The sequence below is a fragment of the Heptranchias perlo genome, chromosome 16, assembly GCF_035084215.1.
Source record: "Heptranchias perlo isolate sHepPer1 chromosome 16, sHepPer1.hap1, whole genome shotgun sequence".
In the NCBI taxonomy this organism is placed as follows: domain Eukaryota; kingdom Metazoa; phylum Chordata; class Chondrichthyes; order Hexanchiformes; family Hexanchidae; genus Heptranchias; species Heptranchias perlo.
In genome coordinates this window covers 8,543,756-8,557,998 of record NC_090340.1, presented here as the reverse complement: position 1 = coordinate 8,557,998, position 14,243 = coordinate 8,543,756, and the positions used below count along the sequence as shown (strand labels likewise).

Below are 14,243 nucleotides of genomic sequence, written 5' to 3'. Positions count from 1 at the left end.
GATGGGGAAATACTGGGTATCGGGGGAGGAGGGCGAGGCCCGAGAGATGGGGAAATCCTGGGAATCGGGGGAGGAGGGCGAGGCCCGAGAGATGGGGAAATACTGGGAATCGGGGGAGAGCGAGGCCCGAGAGATGGGGAAATACTGGGAATCGGGGGAGGAGGGCGAGGCCCGAGAGCTGGGGAAATACTGGGAATCGGGGGAGGAGGGCGAGGCCCGAGAGATGGGGAAATACTGGGAATCGGGGGAGGAGGGCAAGGCCCGAGAGATGGGGAAATACTGGGAATAGGGGGAGGAGGGCGAGGCCCGAGAGCTGGGGAAATACTGGGAATCGGGGGAGGAGGGAGAGGTCCGAGAGATGGGGAAATACTGGGAATCGGGGGAGGAGGGCGAGGCCCGAGAGCTGGGGAAATACTGGGAATAGGGGGAGGAGGGCGAGGCCCGAGAGCTGGGGAAATACTGGGAATAGGGGGAGGAAAGCGAGGCCCGAGAGATGGGGAAATACTGGGAATTGGGGGAGGAGGGAGAGGCCTGTACGTAGGAAAACTCTGGGAATTGGGGGAGGATGGCGAGGCCTGTACATGGGGAAACTCTGGGAATTGGGGGAGGAGGGAGAGGCCTGTACGTGGGGAAACTCTGGGAATTGGGGGAGGATGGCGAGGCCTGTACATGGGGAAACTCTGGGAACAGGCCACACTCAATTTAAGGACGGGGTGTAGCATGGGAAGACCCAAGAAAGGAAATAGCAAATGACCTCTCTCCATCCCACTATTCCTGACTGGGACAGCTGTTGTTTCTCTTTCCCTTTATTTGGAGATCTCTCTTCCATTCCTCTCTCGTTCCTGGTAAGCTCCAGGTATGCTGTCCCACATGTATTTCACTCTCACTGTGTTCAAATTAACACCCACTGCATTGGAATCTACTCAAACCCATTCTTTCCCAGGACTGTGGCAATCCTCACCATCCTCAGTTTTCCCTTCCTCCTACAGGCTTTTAAGACTAAATCTTGGTGTCACCTAATCACTACACTTCCTTCTTTGCGTTGCCCTTCCTCCTACTCTTTTCACCCTTGGTGCCCTGCTCTATGGGCTTTGGTCCTTCACCTTGGTTTCTCAAGAGAAGAGAAACAAATGACGCAGCATTACTCGGTACCCAGTTGTCCAGGACACTGCCGACGCTGGAAGGTGTTAGGGAGGGGCTCGGCCTCTGAGTGTTTGGCCTCAGCTGGTACCTTGCCTTGATGATGTGACTCAAACCAGGAACCTGAGTAGGTCAGGAACATCATTGGAAGAGGAGAGCTAGTTCATTCAGTAGTGAGTGAGCCCGAGGGGAGAGGGGGGGTTGCACTGTCACTAGTCCTCTCCCCTCCCCTCAAGACACAGGGGTACATATTCATGGGGGCCAACTGCCCCTAAGTGGCCAGACTTCATGTGCAAGCCCAGATGGCGTTCAACCATGGAGAGCATCACAGCCAACAGGGGCCACGAGTCGGGATGCCTGGCTCCCTCACAGACTAAGAGTACTGAGCCCAATGACAGCAATGATGCTATCCCCACTGAGGTGAGCGATCTCAGGTCAGGGCAGGGCTCATTGTCACCCGAGTGGAGTTGGGGTTGTAAGGGGCACAGTGCCTTTACTCACGATAGTTTGCGTGTACTCTTGCAGCTTCTTGTCATCGTAGTGTCTGTTTGCTTTCTTCAACAAGTCCAGCAAGAAGCTCTGTGAGGAGAAACAGTTCAGCTTAGTTATTTTATTTTGTTTGAATTGGCTGTTTTTTGGAGCAGGTACCACTGGCAGTGAAGGACAAAGGAACAGGAGGAGTCCATTCAGCCCCTCGAGCCTGTTCCGCCATTCAATTAGATCATGGCTGATCTGAATCTTAACTCCATTTACCCGTCTTGGTTTCCTAACCCTTACTACCCTTACCTAACCAAAATCTATCAATCTCAGTTTTGAAATTTTCAATTGACCCCCAGCCTCAACAGCTTTTTGGGGGAGAGAGTTCCAGATTTCCACTCCCCTTTGTGTGAAGAAATGCTTCACTATTAGACGTTTATAACAAATGTATTGCTGCTGGCTGACGTGTCCCAGACTTGTGTGGGAAGCAATCTTAACCTATCCGGCCTGGCGGGAATGGGGTGGGTACGGGTCAGACACCTGTTGTACACCCCATGCGATTTTACATTGAGATCAACAGAGTGTGAAATCGGGCAGGCAATAAAATGGGCGTCTGATCCGAACCCTCGTGGACATTTCAGTGTGTAAATCTGTGGTGTCAATCGGGGTGCTGTTACCGAGCTTCATGGCACATTGTGTGTGAGCCATAGAACGTTCTGCTCCTATAGTGACAAACATCCAAACTTCCCTCCCTCTCCGTCAAGAAGCAGCCACACTGATACGGGCAAAATTAGTAACTCGTGAGTCTGGTTTGGTGCGATCTGTGTTGTCCAGAGCCACATCTAAAGCAGAGTAGCAGCCTGTGGACTTGCCCCATTATCTGAATGTTATAAAGAAAGAAAGATAAAGACTTGCATTTATATAGCACCTTTCAAGACCTCAGGACTTCCCAAAGTGCTTTAAGGCCAAGTAGGTACTTTTTGAAATGTAGTCACTGTTGTAATGTAGGAATAAAGGGGCATACATGTGTGTTTACTGGTGCCTCTCAATTATTCCCAATTACTCTGCTCTATGGACCAGACTGCTGGCTAGAAGCATCCTGGGAGCGGACATTTTGTGTAGAGTTGCCAACTCTGGTTGGACATATTGCTGGAGGTTTCACCACATGACCTCCCACCTCCAATTGCCCCACGCAGTCAAACAGCCTTGTTCTTGTGGTGTTGAAGTTGACTCGGTGGTTTTATCTCTGGCTGTCTTGCTGAGCATTGGCCACGACCTTATTCTCGGTTAAGCCTGTGGTTTTTTGACTGTGGGCTGCCTGGGTGACTCCACTCACACCTCAGGGCGGGTAAACTGATTCTCAGGCCTCTTTGGGAATGGTAGTTCCTGCTGTGACTGGTCCCTCCTGGAGAGCTTTCCCATTCTTGCTGTTGCATTTTTCCTAGGATCCATTTCCCTTTTCCGGTCAGTTGACAACTTTTTCCTCTCTGAGATTATCAAAGGATTGTTCTCCTTAGAGCAGAGAATGTTAAGGGGAAATTTAATAGGGGTGTTCAAAATTATGAGGGGTTTTGATGGAGTAGATGGGGAGAAACTGTTTCCATTGGCAGGAGGGTCAGTAACCAGAGGACACAGATTTAAAATAATTGGCAAAAAATCCAGGGGGGAAAGGAGGAGAATTTTTTTTTTATGCAGTTGTTATGATCTGGAATGGACTGCCTGAAAGGGAATTGAATAAACACTTGCAGAGGAAATATTTGCTGGATGATTGGGGAAAGAAATTAGAGTGGGACTAATTCGATAGCTCTTTCAAAGAGCCAGCTCAGGCACGATGGGCCTATGCTGTACATTCTATGATTCTATGTCTTTGATCCCTTTGCAGAGCGGGGCCTGTTGTAGTAGAGACTGGCCTGTTATCGTAGAGTGGGGCCTGTTATCGTAGAGTGGGGCCTGTTATCGTAGAGTGGGGCCTGTTATCGTAGAGTGGGGCCTGTTATCGTAGGGTGGGGCCTGTTATCGTAGAGTGGGGCCTGTTATCGTAGGGTGGGGCCTGTTATCGTAGAGTGGGGCCTGTTATCGTAGAGTGGGGCCTGTTATCGTAGAGTGGGGCCTGTTATCGTAGAGTGGGGCCTGTTATCGTAGAGTGGGGCCTGTTATCGTAGGGTGGGGCCTGTTATCGTAGAGTGGGGCCTGTTATCGTAGAGTGGGGCCTGTTATCGTAGAGTGGGGCCTGTTATCGTAGAGTGGGGCCTGTTATCGTAGAGTGGGGCCTGTTATCGTAGAGTGGGGCCTGTTATCGTAGAGTGGGGCCTGTTATCGTAGAGTGGGGCCTGTTATCGTAGGGTGGGGCCTGTTATCGTAGGGTGGGGCCTGTTATCGTAGAGCGGGGCCTGTTATCGTGGAGCGGGGCCTGTTATCGTAGAGCGGGGCCTGTTATCGTGGGGTGGGGCCTGTTATCGTGGGGTGGGGCCTGTTATCGTGGGGGTGGGGCCTGTTATCGTGGGGTGGGGCCTGTTATCGTGGGGTGGGGCCTGTTATCGTGGAGCGGGGCCTGTTATCGTGGAGCGGGGCCTGTTATCGTGGAGCGGGGCCTGTTATCGTGGGGCGGGGCCTGTTATCGTGGGGCGGGGCCTGTTATCGTGGGGCGGGGCCTGTTATCGTGGGGCGGGGCCTGTTATCGTGGAGCGGGGCCTGTTATCGTGGGGCGGGGCCTGTTATCGTGGGGCGGGGCCTGTTATCGTGGGGCGGGGCCTGTTATCGTGGAGCGGGGCCTGTTATCGTGGAGCGGGGCCTGTTATCGTGGAGCGGGGCCTGTTATCGTGGAGTGGGGCCTGTTATCGTGGAGTGGGGCCTGTTATCGTGGAGTGGGGCCTGTTATCGTGGAGCGGGGCCTGTTATCGTGGAGCGGGGCCTGTTATCGTGGGGCGGGGCCTGTTATCGTGGAGCGGGGCCTGTTATCGTGGAGCGGGGCCTGTTATCGTGGAGCGGGGCCTGTTATCGTGGAGCGGGGCCTGTTATCGTGGAGCGGGGCCTGTTATCGTGGAGCGGGGCCTGTTATCGTGGAGCCGGGTTTGTTATCGTGGAGCGGGGCCTGTTATCGTGGAGCGGGGCCTGTTATCGTGGGGTGGGGCCTGTTATCGTGGAGCGGGGCCTGTTATCGTGGGGTGGGGCCTGTTATCGTGGAGCGGGGCCTGTTATCGTAGGTGGGGCCTGTTATCGTGGAGCGGGGCCTGTTATCGTAGGTGGGGCCTGTTATCGTGGAGCGGGGCCTGTTATCGTGGAGCGGGGCCTGTTATCGTGGAGTGGGGCCTGTTATCGTGGGGTGGGGCCTGTTATCGTGGAGCGGGGCCTGTTATCGTGGGGTGGGGCCTGTTATCGTGGAGCGGGGCCTGTTATCGTGGGGTGGGGCCTGTTATCGTGGAGCGGGGCCTGTTATCGTAGGTGGGGCCTGTTATCGTAGGTGGGGCCTGTTATCGTGGAGCGGGGCCTGTTATCGTGGAGTGGGGCCTGTTATCGTGGAGTGGGGCCTGTTATCGTGGAGTGGGGCCTGTTATCGTAGGGTGGGGCCTGTTATCGTGGAGTGGGGCCTGTTATCGTGGAGTGGGGCCTGTTATCGTGGGGTGGGGCCTGTTATCGTAGGGTGGGGCCTGTTATCGTGGAGTGGGGCCTGTTATCGTGGAGTGGGGCCTGTTATCGTAGGGTGGGGCCTGTTATCGTGGGGCGGGGCCTGTTATCGTAGGGCGGGGCCTGTTATCGTGGAGCGGGGCCTGTTATCGTGGAGCGGGGCCTGTTATCGTGGAGCGGGGCCTGTTATCGTGGAGCCGGGTTTGTTATCGTGGAGCGGGGCCTGTTATCGTGGAGAGGGGCCTGTTATCGTGGAGCGGGGCCTGTTATCGTGGAGAGGGGCCTGTTATCGTGGAGCGGGGCCTGTTATCGTGGGGTGGGGCCTGTTATCGTGGAGCGGGGCCTGTTATCGTAGAGCGGGGCCTGTTATCGTGGAGCGGGGCCTGTTATCGTGGAGCCGGGTTTGTTATCGTAGAGCGGGGCCTGTTATCGTGGAGTGGGGCCTGTTATCGTGGAGCGGGGCCTGTTATCGTGGAGCCGGGTTTGTTATCGTAGAGCGGGGCCTGTTATCGTGGAGCGGGGCCTGTTATCGTGGGGTGGGGCCTGTTATCGTGGAGAGGGGCCTGTTATCGTGGAGCCGGGTTTGTTATCGTAGGTGGGGCCTGTTATCGTGGGGCGGGGCCTGTTATCGTGGGGTGGGGCCTGTTATCGTGGAGAGGGGCCTGTTATCGTGGAGCCGGGTTTGTTATCGTAGGTGGGGCCTGTTATCGTGGGGCGGGGCCTGTTATCGTGGGGCGGGGCCTGTTATCGTGGAGAGGGGCCTGTTATCGTGGAGCCGGGTTTGTTATCGTAGGTGGGGCCTGTTATCGTGGGGCGGGGCCTGTTATCGTGGAGAGGGGCCTGTTATCGTGGAGCCGGGTTTGTTATCGTGGGGTGGGGCCTGTTATCGTGGGGTGGGGCCTGTTATCGTAGGGTGGGGCCTGTTATCGTGGGGCGGGGCCTGTTATCGTGGAGTGGGGCCTGTTATCGTGGAGCCGGGTTTGTTATCGTAGGGTGGGGCCTGTTATCGTGGGGCGGGGCCTGTTATCGTGGGGCGGGGCCTGTTATCGTGGGGCGGGGCCTGTTATCGTGGGGTGGGGCCTGTTATCGTGGGGCGGGGCCTGTTATCGTGGGGCGGGGCCTGTTATCGTGGGGTGGGGCCTGTTATCGTGGGGTGGGGCCTGTTATCGTAGGCGGGGCCTGTTATCGTAGGCGGGGCCTGTTATCGTGGAGTGGGGCCTGTTATCGTGGGGTGGGGCCTGTTATCGTGGAGCGGGGCCTGTTATCGTGGAGCGGGGCCTGTTATCGTGGGGCGGGGCCTGTTATCGTGGAGCGGGGCCTGTTATCGTGGAGCGGGGCCTGTTATCGTGGAGCGGGGCCTGTTATCGTGGGGCGGGGCCTGTTATCGTGGAGCGGGGCCTGTTATCGTGGAGCGGGGCCTGTTATCGTGGGGCGGGGCCTGTTATCGTGGGGCGGGGCCTGTTATCGTGGGGCGGGGCCTGTTATCGTGGAGCGGGGCCTGTTATCGTGGAGCGGGGCCTGTTATCGTGGGGCGGGGCCTGTTATCGTAGGCGGGGCCTGTTATCGTAGGCGGGGCCTGTTATCGTGGAGCGGGGCCTGTTATCGTGGAGCGGGGCCTGTTATCGTAGAGCTGTGTCTGTTATCATAGAGCCGGGCCTGTTGTAGAGCCGGGCTTGTTTGCCTTTTCTCAAGTATAACACCTCTTTTAATTCACTCACAATCCTCAGTTTCAGTAGGTGGCTTGCAGTAAAGGGAGGAATGTCTTGGATTGTCTGCAACAGTGTTAGAGCTAACAAGCTATCCGGTTTCTCATTGTACCAGTTGAGAAGGTACATAAGGTTAGAGAAGGCTTCCTATGTTTTTCCAGAGATGCTTTTGAATTTTGAACAGTGTTTTCTCTCTTGCCTTTTGACTTTTTTTTGATGAGTTGTTACGTTGAGTTTCATTGAGTCTACTGCATAGAAACAGGCCATTCGGCCCAACTGCTCTATGCTGGCATTTATGCTCCACATGAGCCTCCTCCCTCCCTACTTCATCTAACCCTATCAGCATATCCTTCTATTCCTTTCTCCCTCGTGTTTATCGAGCTTCCCCTTAAACGCATCAACATTAGTCACCTCAACTACTCCTTGTGGTAGCGAGTTCCACATTTTAACCACTCTTTGGGTAAAGAAGTTTCTCCTGAATTCCCTATTGGATTTATTAGTGACCATTTTATATTTATGACCAATAGTTTTGGTCTCCACCACAAATGGAAACATTTTCTTTACGTCTACGAGTATATTAATTCCACTTTTGAAACCGTGCAAGACTTGTTATTGTGCACCAGTCATTATAAAGAAACAAGACTTCAACCTGAATTCAGTGTGAGCTTTACTGTGCAGCCATCACGATTCCATGGACAACTTCTGGGGTAGAGGGGACCGGCTCGCTCACCAAGACATCCGGTCAGGGACCATCTCTCGCAATTTGATACTCATACAAGCTTTCTGTTCAATAGCGACACATTCTGCACCTGTCCAGGGCATCAAAAGGGGCCTGTGATTTGCAGGTTAAGAAATCTCGCAAAGTTTGATATTCTGGAGTTTCAAATTAACTGAGCATGCTCCTTTATTTTGGTTGTGCGTCTCGGCAGCATGCTCTTACAGAATTTTGCTCTTGTTTAGAGCTTGCTAGGCCACTTCAGAGTCAACTGCACAGTGTAAGACTGGAGTGACATGTAGGCCGGACTAGGTAAGGACAGCAGGTTTCCTTCCTTTAAGGACAGTCATGAACTAGTTTTTATGACAATCTGAAATGGCTTTCATGGTCGTTTTATTTTGATGCTAGCCCACAAATCACCAGATTCATTGAATTAAATTTCATAACTTGCCGTGGTTGGATTTGAACTCACGATGTCTGGGTTGCTAGTCCAGTACCCTTTAATTGCACACCACAGAAGACACAATCAACGACAGGCAGGGACCGGGGGAGGCAGAAAAGTTCACGGTATAGTTAGACAGTGATGCATTCTAAAACCAATGGAATGAAAATCAGTCAGGTTCTATAACAGGCGGGCGATTAACCCACCAGATCACCACCCAGGCGGTGAGGATGAAAACCTACCCCATTGTATCTGAAGCACTTTGAGATGTCTCTGAGATGGGAAAAGGTGTGAGATAAAGACAAGTCTTTCTTCCCTCACCAACGTTTCCTGTTTAACCCTTTTGGATACTGACTGAGAATTTGAACTTCAGAACAGGAAACATTGCAAGAGAAACATTTTAAAGATTTTTATAATAAGTCTACTGTGAGTTAGGGCATGTTCTGTGATTGGACGTTTTCTCGAATGTTATGTTTTAAATGCACTGATATAAAATGCGGGCACCTTCAGTTCATTCGCTTCGATGTATCCACTACAGTCTGCATCATATTTCCTCCAGGTCTGTAAAACAAAAGGACAGGATTTTGAATTATTGTGCAGATAGAGCTATATAATCACAGAATCATGGAATGTTCCAACACAGAAACAGGCCATTTGGCCCATCAACGCTATGTTGATGGTTTTCTTCCCATGAGCCATCAACTGGCTCAGGTGGTTGCACTCTGGCCTCTGAGTCACATGGTCATGGGTTTAGGCCCCACTCCAGAGACTTGAGCACATAATCCAGGCTGACACTTCCAGTGCAGTACCGAGGGAGTGCTGCACTGTCAGAGGTGCTGTCTTTCGGATGAGACGTTAAACCCGTCTGTCCTCTTAGGTGGGCTTAAAATATCCCATGGCACTATTTCAAAGATGGGCAGGGGAGTTCTCCCTGGTGTCCATCTAAAATCATCCCTCAGCCAACATCACTAAAGATTATCTGGTCACTTATTGCTGTTTGTGGGATCTTGCTGTGCGCAAATTGGCTGCCTACATTACAGATCAAAAGTACTTAATTGGCTGTGAAAGGTTTTGGGCCGTCCTGAGGTTGTGAAAGGTGCTATAGAAATGCAAGTTCTTTCTTTCTTTAATTCCCTTATAGCAGATTTGATGGATTCTGCATCTACAACAGCTTTGTGACAGAGAATTCCACATTGTGACCACCTTCAGTTTAAAGATTTATCGTCTAGCCTCTCCTCTCGTTCTTTTTGTGCTCTCTCATTACCATCTCACTGACCAGTGAAAACTATCTGTCGCTATTCACTCCCTTCATAATCTTGAAGACCTCTATCGGGTCACCAGTCAACCTTTTCAACTCTAGACTTATCACGCACCTCCTCATACCCTGAATAGTTAAATGCTGAATGATCATTTAAACATTAAACTTTAACAGAGAAAAAGTGAGTAGTTGTTCCAAAGTTATGGTTACCCAGGAGGGTGATTGAAAGTTTGACAGTGTCCTGAAGCTCTGAAGGTTCTGGACCTGTCTGAATAATAGTGGTTTAGCTATGGGGAACTGGAGCCTTTGATGCTCCATCTAGTGGTAGAAGTGCAGCAGCTGCTCACTTAATAATACCAGGTTATAGTCCAACTGTTTTATTTAAAAATCACAAGCTTTCGGAGGCTTTCTCCTTCGTCAGGTGAGCGAGTGTAGGATTCCATGGAAGGTTACCGCATTTATATTCAGAGAACAATACCGAAAGGATGTTTCTCTCCCTCTCTCTCTCTCTTTTGTGTTCTGGCCGTTTGTGTATTCGGTGGTCCTGTAGGTAACATCACTCTGTCTGAACACTTTGATTGCCTTGACAACGGGCAGTTGGAAAGATTACCTGTAATCACCAGGTATTGTTCTCTGAATATAAATGCGGTAACCTTTCATGGAATCCCACACTCACTCACCTGACGAAGGAGGAAAGCTCCGAAAGCTTGTGATTTTTAAATAAAACAGTTGGACTATAACCTGGTGTTGCAAGATTCCTTACATTTGTCAACCCCAGTCCATCACCGGCATCTCCACATCACACTTAATAATAGGGAATCCTATTGAGGTGCCACCTAGAGGAATGACAAAAATGGTGACACCCAAAATAAGGAGTGTGTCGTAGCTAATTTAATAAAAGTACACGATATATTAAAAATCTTCTATTTGTGCACGCTTCTTGTCAACTTTCCATTATAAATTCCTATATTCTCATTTATAATGGTATAAATTATATGTAAACTTCATACAATAATTGCACCTGCCCCTCACTGGAGATGCTGCAGCACCAGCACTGGTGGGAGGCTGTAATTACAGTGTGACAAGTTTACATTGGCAGTTTCTACTATAAACGTGGAGGTAGGAATTTATGATGGAAATAAGGACAGTGTGTACGACATTAATATGGGAACTGATGTCCATCTGCGTGCCCTGGTGAAAATATTCCCCACCTTCTAAACCCACTTCACCATTTAATATTTTGTCCTGAGCTGTGACACTGTGAGCTGAGTTTGGATTGTGCAGTCTGAGCATTTGCAAATTTTCCAAAATGCATCAGTACTATTCAGTCAGCTGTACTGAATGGATATTTTTCTTTACCTTCTGGAACTTTCTACCCAGTAGCTTTTCTTCAAACAATTTTGAAAAACAAGAGGATAAATTTCAAAAAATTTACTGAGGTAAAACAAATCTTGAGTGTTTTTTTTAAAAAAAAGGTCAGAGAGGCTGTGTGTGTAAAAGAAAACACAAATAGCTTCTGATTACAAACCTGTTGTAGCTTCTGTTTTGTGTTCTGTAATGGGGGGGGGGGAGGGGAGAGACGGAGAGAAATACTGAAGGAGGAGTGGGAGAGGGAGATACCAGGGTCAAGAAATAGAGAGTGTGATTTCTTCATTTAATGTTGCTTCAATTAAAAAAATACCAGTTGCATTTTGAGCCCAACTATCACCTCCACCTGCCTGTTGGAAAAGATCAATGCAAATGGCTCACACCTGTGTGACACAGCTTCTTAGTTCTAACACCTGAGACACTGAGGGAGAGTTAGCAAGAAAAACATAAAGAGAGAAAGGCAGGCAGTTTTTCTCCTTTCATTCGAACGTAATTTGAATTTTGAAAGCAAACAAAATCTCCTTGAGGGAAACCGATAGGGAGGAAGGGTACAAGGAGGAGGGGAGGCTTAAGCTTATGGGAACTCTGGCCTGTCAGTTTTAGGAGAGTAAGGGGGGAATGGACGGAGGCTTAAGGGTGAGATGAATGACTGTAGAGTAAAGGGCAGGGGAAGATACAGGGCTTGGGTGAATCGATCAAGGAGGAAAAGGTCAGGGTCATGATGGGAGTGAATGGGTAGTGGGGAGGTGGAGGGTAGGAGACAGGATGGGAGAAAGGGAGTGGGGTGAGTGTAAGTGATTAGGGGAGGGGTTTGGGACGGGAGTCGCTGAGGCCACATTTCCTCCCATCCCAAATGCAACCACAACAAACATGGCACCCACCACCTCCATCCTGAAAGGAAAGGAAAGAGAGCTGCTTCATCAATGACCTTCCCTCCATCATAAGGTCAGAAATGGGGATGTTCACTGATGATTGCACAGTGTTCAGTTGCATTCACAACCCCTCAGATAATGAAGCAGTCCGAGCCCGCATGCAGCAAGACCTGGACAACATCCAGGCTTGAGCTCATAAGTGGCAAGTAACATTCGCACCAGACAAGTGCCAGGCAATGACCATCTCCAACAAGAGAGAGTCTAACCACCTCCCCTTGACATTCGACAGCATTACCATCGCTGAATCCCCCACCATCAACATCCTGGGGGTCACCATTGACCAGAAACTTAACTGGACCAGCCATATAAATACTGTGGCTACGAGAGCAGGTCAGAGGCTGGGTATTCTGCGGCGAGTGACTCACCTCCTGATTCCCCAAAGCCTTTCCACCATCTACAAGGCACAAGTCAGGAGTGTGATGGAATACTCTCCACTTGTCTGGATGAGTGCAGCTCCAACAACACTCAAGAAGCTCGACACCATCCAGGACAAAGCAGCCCGCTTGATTGGCACCCCATCCACCACCCTAAACATTCACTCCCTTCACCACCGGCACACCGTGGCTGCAGCGTGTACCATCCACAGGATGCAGTGCTGCAACTTGCCAAGGCTTCTTCGACAGCACCCCTCAAACCCGCGACCTCTACCACCTAGAAGGACAAGAGCAGCAGGCACATGGGAGCAACACCACCTGCACGTTCCCCTCCAAGTCACACACCATCCCGACTTGGAAATATATCGCCGTTCCTTCATCGTCACTGGATCAAAATCCTGGAACTCCCCACCTAACAGCACTGTGGGAGAACCTTCACCACATGGACTGCAGCGGTTCAAGAAGGCGGCTCACCACCACCTTCTCAAGGGCAATTAGGGATGGGCAATAAACGCTGGCCTTGCCAGCGACGCCCACATCCCAAGAACGAATAAAAAAAAAGTTAATGGGGAGAAGCAGATGAGAGAGACAGAAGATATCGGAGACAGGTAGGAGAGTGAACATGTTCTCTGACTCACCATGTGCATTGCTTGGTTTGGGGATGATGATTTGGGCAGGAGGCTTTAGGTTTGTTCCAAGGTTGAGGCAGAGGTCTGGATCCCATTTGAGCTCTGAGCTGGGCTGAACGTGGATCCAATGTTTAAAGAGAAAGGAGGAGGCTTAGGGCTGCCCTAGTTGAGAGTGTAAAGTTGGGCCAGGAAGTGAAACCATTGAGGGTACGATGGGAAGCACTTGAGTGGACGGGGATACATTTGGAAGGCTGGGAAATCAATATAAAATGTGGCATTTTCAATAAAAGAGGAGATACCGAATTATAAAAAGAACTAAAACTTGTGGGAGCCATGCATCATGTGATTCCCATGGACCAATCCGATCACTAGAAGAGGAAATCCACCAGAGATATTTATAAACAGCACAGAGAGATCCTGACATTCCGCAGTGTGATGAGGTGCAGTGACACGTTCACATCCGCGAGAGGTCAGCAGTGGTCTTTACGTGATTCACACATGAGAAGCTATTTCAGCTCATCCAGAATAGAAACCCTCACAGTCCCTCATCACTGTATCCGACTGTAGAATAGAAACCCTCACAGTCCCTCATCACTGTATCCGACTGTGGACTAGAAACCCTCACAGTCCCTCATCACTGTATCCGACTGTGGACTAGAAACCCTCACAGTCCCTCATCACTGTATCCGACTGTAGAATAGAAACCCTCACAGTCCCTCATCACTGTATCCGACTGTAGAATAGAAACCCTCACAGTCCCTCATCACTGTATCCGACTGTAGAATAGAAACCCTCACAGTCCCTCATCACTGTATCCGACTGTGGGATAGAAACCCTCACAGTCCCTCATCACTGTATCCGACTGTGGACCAGAAACCCTCACAGTCCCTCATCACTGTATCCGACTGTAGGATAGAAACCCTCACAGTCCCTCATCACTGTATCCGACTGTGGGATAGAAACCCTCACAGTCCCTCATCACTGTATCCGACTGTGGACTAGAAACCCTCACAGTCCCTCATCACTGTATCCGACTGTGGACTAGAAACCCTCACAGTCTCTCATCACTGTAACCGACTGTAGAATAGAAACCCTCACAGTCCCTCATCACTGTATCCGACTGTGGGATAGAAACCCTCACAGTCCCTCATCACTGTATCCGACTGTGGACCAGAAACCCTCACAGTCCCTCATCACTGTATCCGACTGTGGACCAGAAACCCTCACAGTCCCTCATCACTGTATCCGACTGTGGGATAGAAACCCTCACAGTCCCTCATCACTGTATCCGACTGTGGACTAGAAACCCTCACAGTCCCTCATCACTGTATCCGACTGTAGAATAGAAACCCTCACAGCCCCTCATCACTGTATCCGACTGTGGACTAGAAACCCTCACAGTCCCTCATCACTGTATCCGACTGTAGAATAGAAACCCTCACAGTCCCTCATCACTGTATCCGACTGTGGGATAGAAACCCTCACAGTCCCTCATCACTGTATCCGACTGTAGAATAGAAACCCTCACAGTCCCTCATCACTGTATCCGACTGTGGGATAGAAACCCTCACAGTCCCT

The 14,243-nt window shown here is 50.6% G+C and overlaps 1 protein-coding gene across 1 annotated transcript in view; it reads right to left on the bottom strand.

The window, feature by feature from the left end:
• The window catches only part of calb2a (calbindin 2a), a 274,121-nt gene that overhangs the window by 52,792 nt on the left and 207,086 nt on the right, over positions 1-14,243 (bottom strand). Inside the window, exons 5-6 of the mRNA XM_067997410.1 lie at positions 8,609-8,665; positions 1,642-1,719 (exon numbers count right to left, since the gene is read on the bottom strand). Coding sequence (XP_067853511.1) covers positions 1,642-1,719; positions 8,609-8,665 — 135 coding nt within the window. The remainder of the gene's footprint in view (positions 1-1,641; positions 1,720-8,608; positions 8,666-14,243) is intronic.